This window comes from Haliotis rufescens, unplaced genomic scaffold, assembly GCF_023055435.1.
Source record: "Haliotis rufescens isolate VD_foot unplaced genomic scaffold, xgHalRufe1.0.p SCAF_2, whole genome shotgun sequence".
Lineage (NCBI taxonomy): Eukaryota > Metazoa > Mollusca > Gastropoda > Lepetellida > Haliotidae > Haliotis > Haliotis rufescens.
The window spans coordinates 46,756,655-46,766,699 of NW_025963890.1; the positions used below are offsets into that span (position 1 = coordinate 46,756,655).

General features: G+C 40.7%; 1 protein-coding gene across 2 annotated transcripts in view; it reads right to left on the reverse strand.

Moving 5' to 3' along the window:
• The window catches only part of LOC124142194 (glutamate receptor ionotropic, NMDA 3A-like), a 180,382-nt gene extending 172,441 nt beyond the window's left edge, over positions 1–7,941 (reverse strand). For both annotated transcript variants that reach the window (XM_048400060.1, XM_048400059.1), the window contains exon 1: positions 6,113–7,941. In XM_048400060.1, coding sequence (XP_048256017.1) covers positions 6,113–6,484 — 372 coding nt within the window. In that variant the 5' untranslated portion in view covers positions 6,485–7,941. The remainder of the gene's footprint in view (positions 1–6,112) is intronic.
• Positions 7,942–10,045: the final 2,104 nt, after the last annotated feature.

The following is a 10,045-nucleotide window of genomic DNA, read 5'->3' on the forward strand; positions in this document are numbered from 1 at the left end:
ATCACCACGAATGAAGGCTCTCAGGGATGTATGTCAGTCAATACGCGACACATCACTGCCCACCTTTTGATGTGACGTGATTCATATCTGCTTTCAGTGAAACGATGTTATTAAATTGAATAGGCTATTAACTGTTTTATATGGTGTTTGTGAATCGTTTTGACAGGACAACAAGAAAAAGCAGTGTAACACTGCTGCCAATTTTCTCAAATGTTATACTGTGCTGGATGATCTATGACGTCGCCCAATGGCTCAACAGTGAGATACATTTGATAGCATTAAGTGTCTCGCAAACAAGAAATAGACAACTACGCATTAGATGAAGCATCATCGAGTATGCAGGGTAGTATATCTTCATGCTATTGGGATACAAACCGGTACCCATTCGCCACTTAACATTCGTGACGTCACAAACTTAGCACACAATGTCTCTCGCTCATTTGTGTAATTTGATTGGACAGCTATTTTTAGCGTCATGTACCTTTGTTTGACCTCAAAACGAAGCGGAGAATGCATCCATGGTATTATCATAATAGAATGGAGTAGAATAGAATGGAGCTATAATACAATGTATACACAAGGTGGTAGATGAAGTAAACTGGTTGGGTTTTTCGTAACATATCTGAGTACAATGGCTCTTTGCAGACTCAAATATTCGTTCTTTTGTAATGAGCTAAATGAATGTTGTGAACTTGGAATTCTCTTTAGAAATCATATGCTTCATGTGCTAGAGAGACTCTTTAGAAACAATATGCTTCATGTGCCAGAAATACACCTCAGAAACAATATGCTTCATGTTTTAGAAACACTCTTTAGAAACCATATGCCTCATGTGTCAGAAATACACCTCAGAAACAATATGCTTCATGTTTTAGAAACACTCTTTAGAAACCATATGCTTCATGTGCTAGAGAGACTCTTTAGAAACAATATGCTTCATGTGCCAGAAATACACCTCAGAAACAATATGCTTCATGTTTTAGAAACACTCTTTAGAAACCATATGCCTCATGTGTCAGAAATACACCTCAGAAACAATATGCTTCATGTTTTAGAAACACTCTTTAGAAACCATATGCTTCATGTGCTAGAGACACTCTTCAGAAACAATATGCTTCATGTGCCAGAAATACACCTCAGAAACAATATGCTTCATGTTTTAGAAACACTCTTCAGAAACTGCTTCATGCGTTGATCGCTACACAAATTATTTATTTCCTTAAAATGACCCAACCTTGTATGTAAGAGTGAAATTCCCTGATCATTGGTATCTAAACCACCTACATCAAACTGCATGTGTTTAGTGTATGTGCGATTATATACTGACAATACATCTGCATGCTGTCGTTCCGTCTTTGTATAATTCCACCATCGGAAGCGTTGTATCGAGGTCAACAACACTGAGTTCGTTATGCTAGCAGTCCTGGCATATATTCTTTTGGAACTGAAGACAAGAAACCCCCTCAAACCACCACGTACGTACATCTCTATGCCCCAAGATTTCAACGGCACTTGCTATTCATATTCTCAGTGTGACTGAACTTCAACTTGCCCTAATCCTCGTTCATAAAATCATTTTCCCAAGGAAGCAATGTGCAAACACACTATTAGAGTCCTGCCATAGAGCTATTGTTTTACACTTGGGTGAAAGACTTATTTGCATTCTATTACAGAGACCTGTATAACCGGGTTGGTTTCAATTTAGCCATATTAGTATATTTGGATTTTGCATTTCTATTAACAGAATGTCGGTGACGTTTGGTGGTTTGCTTCAAATTGTTCTTGAATTATTCACCCCAGGCTAAATGCGAGGCATTGTTGTGGCTGTTTTGTTGTACATTGCTTAGTGGTGTTTGCATCGTTTGTATTGTTGTTGCTATAGTTTGGGGATATGTGACAAAGGGATTGTTTATTATACTTGGTTAAATGTAAAACAGTGTTGTACGTTTCCGCATCATGATAAATGTTATTAAGTGTTTTATTATCATTGTTTTATGCATGGTTTAGGGTTTATGTGTTCCAGTTTATGTTTTATTATGAATAGTTTTAGTGTTAATATGCTCCCGTGTTGTTTTATTAGGCATGGGGTTGGGTTTATGTGTTCCAGTTTATGTTTTATTATGAATAGTTTGTGTGTTAATATGCTCCAGTGTTGTTTTATTAGGTATGGGGTTGGGTTTATAATTCCAGAGTGTTGTTTAATTATAATGGTTAAGGGTTTATATGTTCCAGACTGTTGTTTTATTATGCATCGTTGAGGGTTTATATGTTACAGTTTGTTGTGTTTTTCTGAATGGTTTAGAGTTCATATGCTCCAGACTGTTGTTTTATTAGGCATGATGTAGGGTTTATACGTCCCAGAGTGTTGTTTTATTAGGCATGGTGTAGGGTTTATACGTCCCAGAGTGTTGTTTTATTAGGCACGGTGTAGGGTTTATACGTCCCAGAGTGTTGTTTTATTAGGCATGGTTAAGGTTTTATACGTTCAAAAATGTTGTTTTATGGTTAATATGGTACAGTGTGTTCTTTTGATATGTATGGTTTAGGGTTTATATGTTACAGCGTGTTGTTTTATTATGAATAGTTTATGTTCCAGATTATGGTTTTGTTATGCATGGTTTATATGTTACAGGGTGTTTCATTATTATGCATGGTTTACAGTTTATATGGTCGAGGGTGTTGTTTACTGGGCATGGTGTTGGGTTTATACGTTCCAGAATTTTGTTTAATTATACAAGATGTATGGTTTACATGTTCAAGAGTGGTGTATTAATGTGCCTCGTTCAGGGTTTGTGTAGCAGAATGTTTGAATTATATTTTGCCAAGTACGGTTTTATTTTCATGGTTTGTATTTTGCAGTGTGTGGGGTTTTTTTTACATGGTTTAGGGTTTATGTTACAGAGTGTTGTATTATGCATGGTATAGACTTCATACGTTCCAGCGTGTTGTGCATGGTTTAGGGTTTATGTTACAGGGTGTTGTATTATGCATGGTAGAGACTTCATATGTTCCAAAGTGTTGTGCATGGTTTAGGGTTTATATTACAGAGTGTTGTATTATGCATGGTAGAGACTTCATATGTTCCAAAGTGTTGTGCATGGTTTAGGGTTTATATTACAGAGTGTTGTATTATGCATGGTAGAGACTTCATATGTTCCAAAGTGTTGTGCATGGTTTAGGGTTTATGTTACAGAGTGTTGTATTATGCATGGTATAGACTTCATACGTTCCAGCGTGTTGTGCATGGTTTAGGGTTTATGTTACAGGGTGTTGTATTATGCATGGTACAGACTTCATATGTTCCAAAGTGTTGTGCATGGTTTAGGGTTTATATTACAGAGTGTTGTATTATGCATGGTAGAGACTTCATATGTTCCAAAGTGTTGTGCATGGTTTAGGGTTCATAGTACAGAGTGTTGTATTATGCATGGTATAGACTTCATACGTTCCAGCGTGTTGTGCATGGTTTAGGGTTTATGTTACAGGGTGTTGTATTATGCATGGTACAGACTTCATATGTTCCAAAGTGTTGTGCATGGTTTAGGGTTTATATACCAGAGTGTTGTATTATGCATGGTAGAGACTTCATATGTTCCAAAGTGTTGTGCATGGTTTAGGGTTTATAGTACAGAGTGTTGTATTATGCATGGTAGAGACTTCATATGTTCCAAAGTGTTGTGCATGGTTTAGGGTTTATATTACAGAGTGTTGTATTATGCATGGTAGAGACTTCATATGTTCCAAAGTGTTGTGCATGGTTTAGGGTTTATGTTACAGGGTGTTGTATTATGCATGGTATAGACTTCATATGTTCCAAAGTGGTGTGCATGGTTTAGGGTTTATATTACAGAGTGTTGTATTACGCATGGTAGAGACTTCATATGTTCCAAAGTGTTGTGCATGGTTTAGAGTTTATGTTACAGGGTGTTGTATTATGCATGGTATAGACTTCATATGTTTCAAAGTGTTGTGCATGGTTTAGGGTTTATATTATAGGGTGTTGTATTATGCATGGTACAGACTTCATATGTTCCAAAGTGTTGTGCATGGTTTAGGGTTTATGTTACAGAGTGTTGTATTATGCATGGTATAGACTTCATATGTTCCAAAGTGTTGTGCATGGTTTAGGGTTTTTGTTACAGAGTGTTGTATTATGCATGGTAGAGACTTCATATGTTCCAAAGTGTTGTGCATGGTTTAGGGTTTATATTACAGGGTGTTGTATTATGCATGGTACAGACTTCATATGTTCCAAAGTGTTGTGCATGGTTTAGGGTTTATGTTACAGAGTGTTGTATTATGCATGGTAGAGACTTCATATGTTCCAAAGTGTTGTGCATGGTTTAGGGTTTATATTACAGGGTGTTGTATTATGCATGGTATAGACTTCATATGTTCCAGAGTGCTGTGCATGGTTTAGGGTTAATGTTACGGAGTGTTGTATTACGCATGGTATAGACTTCATGTGTTCCAGTGTGTTGTAATAAGATGCACGGTTCAGGGTTTGTGTACCAGCATGTTTGTATTTATGTTCCAGTTTATGGTTTCGTTGTGCCTGGTATATGGTATATGTTGCAGTGTGTGGGGGTTTCTTTGCATGGTTTAGGGTTTATGTTACGGAGTGTTGGTTTATTATGCATGGGTTTATATGTTCCAGAGTGTTCATATATTGTTTATGGCTCAGAGCATATGTTACTTAGTGTAAAATCATCCATTGCAAACAATATAAGCATCTTTGATTAATTTGTTTCCACACATGTTAAGGTAAATATTATTAGTGTGTCTTTATGCAGCATGGTAGAGGAAATGCAATGATGTCAATCGGTATTTTGCAGTCAGCTTGGTGTAATGGGTTTAATTGATGCAGTACCGTGGTTTTGTACAGTACTTGGGCATCACCTGTGACGTGAAGCTGACTGTTGTTTACATAGTATAAAATGGAAACAGGCTTGACCTTGACCGTGGCCTTGATCAGACAGAGTCTGTGATAGCCATTGCTGAAGTGCAATCTAATTATCATCAGATAAATGTCATTGTTTTATTTAATGTAGCGGACACCCATTCTTGTCTTTCGTGCATGCGCGCTTAATTACGTTATATATAAATGAATTACATATGTTAGGAGAGCCTGGTATCATCCTGGCTGCAATTAGGATGTTTAATACACAAGCAAGTTGAGATGTTGTGTCAGGTTCGTGAAACTGGGTCATAACAATTCAAGTCATAATGACTGTGACCACAGATCGTCAACCGCCATACAAACATCAGACAAACATCAGGCCATCATTAGGCCAACTTCAGACAAACATCAGGCCAGCATTAGGCCAACATCAGACAAACATTAGGCCATCATTAGGCCAACATCAGACAAACATCAGGCCATCATGAGGCCAACATCAGACAAGCATCGGGCCAGCATTAGGCCAACATCAGACAAACATCAGCCCAGCATTAGGCAAACTTCAGACAAACATCAGGCCATCATTAGGCAAACTTCAGACAAACATCAGCCCAGCATTAGGCCAACTTCAGACAAACATCAGGCCATCATTAGGCAAACTTCAGACAAACATCAGGCCATCATTAGGCTAACTTCAGACAAACATCAGCCCAGCATTAGGCAAACATCAGACAAACATCAGGCCATCATTAGGCCAACATCAGACAAACATCTGGCCAGCATTAGGCAAACATCAGACCAGCATCAGGCCAGCATTAGGCCAAAATCAGACAAACATCAGGCCAGCATTAGGCCAACATCAGACAAACATCAGGTCAGCATTAAGCCAACATCAGACAAACATCGGGCCAAAATCAGACAAACATCAGGCAAACACCAGGCCAACATCAGACAAACATCAGAAAAACATCATCACTTTAACAGGCTGTCCAGCATCAGTTCAACATCTGTTCAACATAGGTCAAACATTAGTCAAACGGTCTGTCAAACATCAGTCCAACATCAGCCTAGCGTGAACAGTTTAAGATGTGCCATCCGTTTGAACGGTATTTCAATTATTTCAAGCATGTAAGATCAAGGTGTTGAAAGATGTCATTAATCTAGATTCGAACCCAGGACCCTGTGAAATATGAAGGTAGTCATTGGTCTTACCTTGACGTGCTTTTCCCTCATATCCGTCATGTATCCCATGACGGGTATCCCCAAGTACTGTGCGATGTTATTAATGGAGTGTATTGTACTCGCATTGCCAAACACCAAGAACAAATGAATGCTTTTCTGTTCCAGCATACTGCAGGTCAGGCTAATGGTGTCACGGAGACCCATCTGGGCGGTCACAGCGTCTCCGAATATGTGGATCTTTTGACTGGAGTTATTGAAGTCGTCGACGGCTGCATAAAACACCTTCTTGAAGTTGTCGTATTCAACCGTATCGAAGACGGCACCTATGTTGATAACTGGTTGCTGTGGCCCACTGAACGCTGAGGTGACCGACCAGATACTGCAGACTATGATCCAATGCATTGTCCTCCAAACCGATGGAAACACGTCAGCATAGCTTGTCTTGATTGCACGTTCCTCTTACACCCCACGGCGTGCCCCCTGGATGTCTACAACCGGGTGGACGACATGCAACTACTTCATTGTACAACTACACCGTCTATTCATGAGAAGGGCTGCTGCCTCAGAAGGGCATACATATTCAGCGATATGGAGCTATGACAATCACATCACGATAGCTCACAGTACACAAAACACGGGGTATTAAGCTGATAATCCGAAGGTAAATCTATCCATTGTAACTGCTCGCGTCCAGTTGCCATTTCATATACATGAAGCTGATAGTGGCAGATTGCAGAGATCTCTCCGCACTATCGCGCGGACAGCGGTATCGCTGCTTCAGAAATGTCAAGACTAACAAGACAGCCTTCAGCGTTCCCATTTCCAGAAAGAGCGGAGGCAATATCCTTCAGGAAATCTAGGCCATATCATTCCATCCTAGAGTGTGCTGAGATGTTGTGACACGCTCCCTTGGTAGAGGTTGTTTCCCTGGAGGAACGGCTTGTCCCTCTACTCCTCCGGGGCTTCTACGTCATCACCGTGGCGGCCGTCAGACCAACGGTTCCCCACCGACTCTCAATGACTCTCCTGTACACCATTGAATGCATAATCGGGACACTTAGCTACAGTAGCCACACAGAGGTAAAACCTCCATCACACGCTCTTCCATTTACCCCTATCGAGCAGCCAATAAAATCGCTCCCCCGCACGTTCACCGCTGATCTTGTGAACAAATCCACACGTTAAGCTAGTTTTTCCATTGGCTCTAATTGCGATGTGTGACTATTCCGATCTTTTTTGTCATTCCGCGCATCTCGCGGTAGTACGATGGCATCTCTGGTTTTAGGGCTGATCCGGTGTGTGTTGGAGTTAATTTAAGATGTCCAGTGGTATCGGTGGCTCACACAACGGGAACGGCAATCTATTACCCGCCGTCCCTCCGTCTGACTGGCTGCGGCAGTGGCTCCATCTAGCGCTGACAACGGAGCAACACTAGCGAGAACTCCCCGATCAGCGACCGCCGTTCTTCCTACTAGAAGGCAAATCAATGCTTTACTCCATAGCCATGGAGTGGGGGAGAGATAATCTCAAAACGCCTCACAATGACGTCCGCCCGAATCCGCCGCGGTTCATGGTAAGTCTATCCGCAGATACGAGGATGTTGCGCGAACTATTTAAACATTTAGTGCTTCTGTCTGTCACCAGCAAACTCCCGCTATCCACTGCAAAAGGGACCACGCATGGCACCCTGGGTAATCAGTTTAAAGGGACTCTGTTTGTAATATCAGTGGTGACCGGATAGCGCATCAGCTGGCGCATGCAGCACGTGTCAAGTGACAGGTGCTCTGTTGCCACCTGCGGATGGACTTGCACGATGCATGGTGAGAACCATTTAGAAGCACGATCACCGGAAGGTGAACGCCACGTCGATAAATTGACCCAACATATTTTTTCACACTTTTGAACACAGTACCACAATATATATTCCACTAACATAACACGCAATGTTAGCATAGTTGTAATATGTTCGACGTGTTTCATTAAAACTACAATTTTCATCATATGTGGCGTTTGTCAGTCGCATTAATCAAGGATGTAAAACAGTATAATTGCAGCGACTGACATATATCATGTACACATCTTAGGTGGTCGTGATGCCGTCACGATAGTGATGAAGCTAACCCAGGAGTTATCTATGTGCATCCCACATAGTCTCCATCATTCAAACAGCTGATATTCTGTTTGTGTCGCTGTGAGGCAGGCATCAGCTGCGTTCACTAGGTTGTTGGTTCATCCTGTGTACTTGTCACGCATGGATACCTCCCGCGTTATCGATCTGAATATCAGCAACCCTGTCAGAAATATGCTGCATAATAAACAATGAATTGTATGCTTGCCTAGGATAATGGTAATATATTGATAATTATGATATATTGATAATTGTCTTGACCAGTGTTATGTGAAATGACATTGGCATTAATTTACGTGTAATTTGATATTAGTAACCGTATTGTAAGCTGTATGAATAAACTAGTTGACGTGAAATTATTTTTCATTGAAATCTCACATGGATATACTGTGATGTACTTTATTGTGTTTTGTGAATATCCCTCTGGCCGCGTCATACCAAAAACACGTTAAAAGATGGTACTTGTTACCCTGCCTGACGCTTGGCATTAAGGGGCTAAAACAAGGTTCGGGGTACATGTTGTTAGAATGGGGTATCTATGTTAAACTGCTTAGCAAATGCCCGGACTAATACAAACAGTGTGAGAGAGTGTGTGAGTATGTTTTTACGCAGCTTTTAGCAATATTCCAGCAATAGCACGGCGGGGGACACCAGAAATGGGCTTCACACATTGTACCCATGTCGGGAATCGAACCCGGGTCTTCAGCGTGACGAGAGAACGCTTTAACCACTAGGCTACCCGACCTCCCTAATACAAACAGCCACACACATATCGCTGTATGGGTTAACCCCATTTCACCTAACCTCATTTGAACACGAAGGGGTATAAGTCTCGAGTAATCGCTGATCCGGACATCTCTTAATCCGGACATCTCCTAATCCGGACGATATCAGAATTACATAGAAGCATCACGTTTGAGAATTAATGGATTGACAACACCTACTGCCAGGCTAGGGGTACCCGGTAGTTCTTGTGTACGGAGAAACTCACCTTGTCTCTTCATATCGATTCTCACCTTAGCACCATCGCAGTTAGTGAGTGAGTGAGTGAGTGAGTGAGTGAGTGAGTGAGTTAGTTAGTTAGTTAGTTAGTTAGTTAGTTAGTTAGTTAGTTAGTTAGTTAGTTAGTTAGTTAGTTAGTTAGTTAGTTAGTTAGTTAGTTAGTTAGCGATGGTCAGTGTCACATAAACAATTATTATTTGATATCTAGTCTACATTATGATCCCCATATAGGAACGGAGTCAGTCCGTCCGTCCGACCGAACGATTCTCAATGCGGACACTTTTTCTCTAAACTATTTAAGTTGGAGACATTTTGCACACTGATGTTACTGGTCACGATCTCAAATGATTTGAATTAAGGCCCTTGTTCCATGCTTTTCAACTCTGTTTGTTTGTTTGTTTTTGTTTTGTTATTTTTATTGTTGTTGTTGTTGTTGTTGTTGTTGTTGTTTTGTTCTACGCCGTCTAATTCCATCTGTATGGCGGCGGTCTGTAAATGACTGAGTCGGGACCAGACGATCCAGTGACTGACATCATGAGCATGGATCTGGGCAATTGGGATACGACGACAAGGAGCAACAACGTCTGACCACCAGATCTCGTAAGCCGCCATTGCAACAAGCATAGCATTTTTCAACGTAGTGTACACTGCGTGAAATGGGGACAAGTTTTCCAATAAACTACTGAAGCTACATGAATGAAAGTTTCCAAGCTAATCTTTTAGATATTTGTCAAAACAGTTCGAAAATTGGGGCCGTAAAATATGTTTTTACGCTTGATCCATGTTATTTTACTGAGTGCATAATGTCCTCTTAGGGGACACGTTTCCTAAGA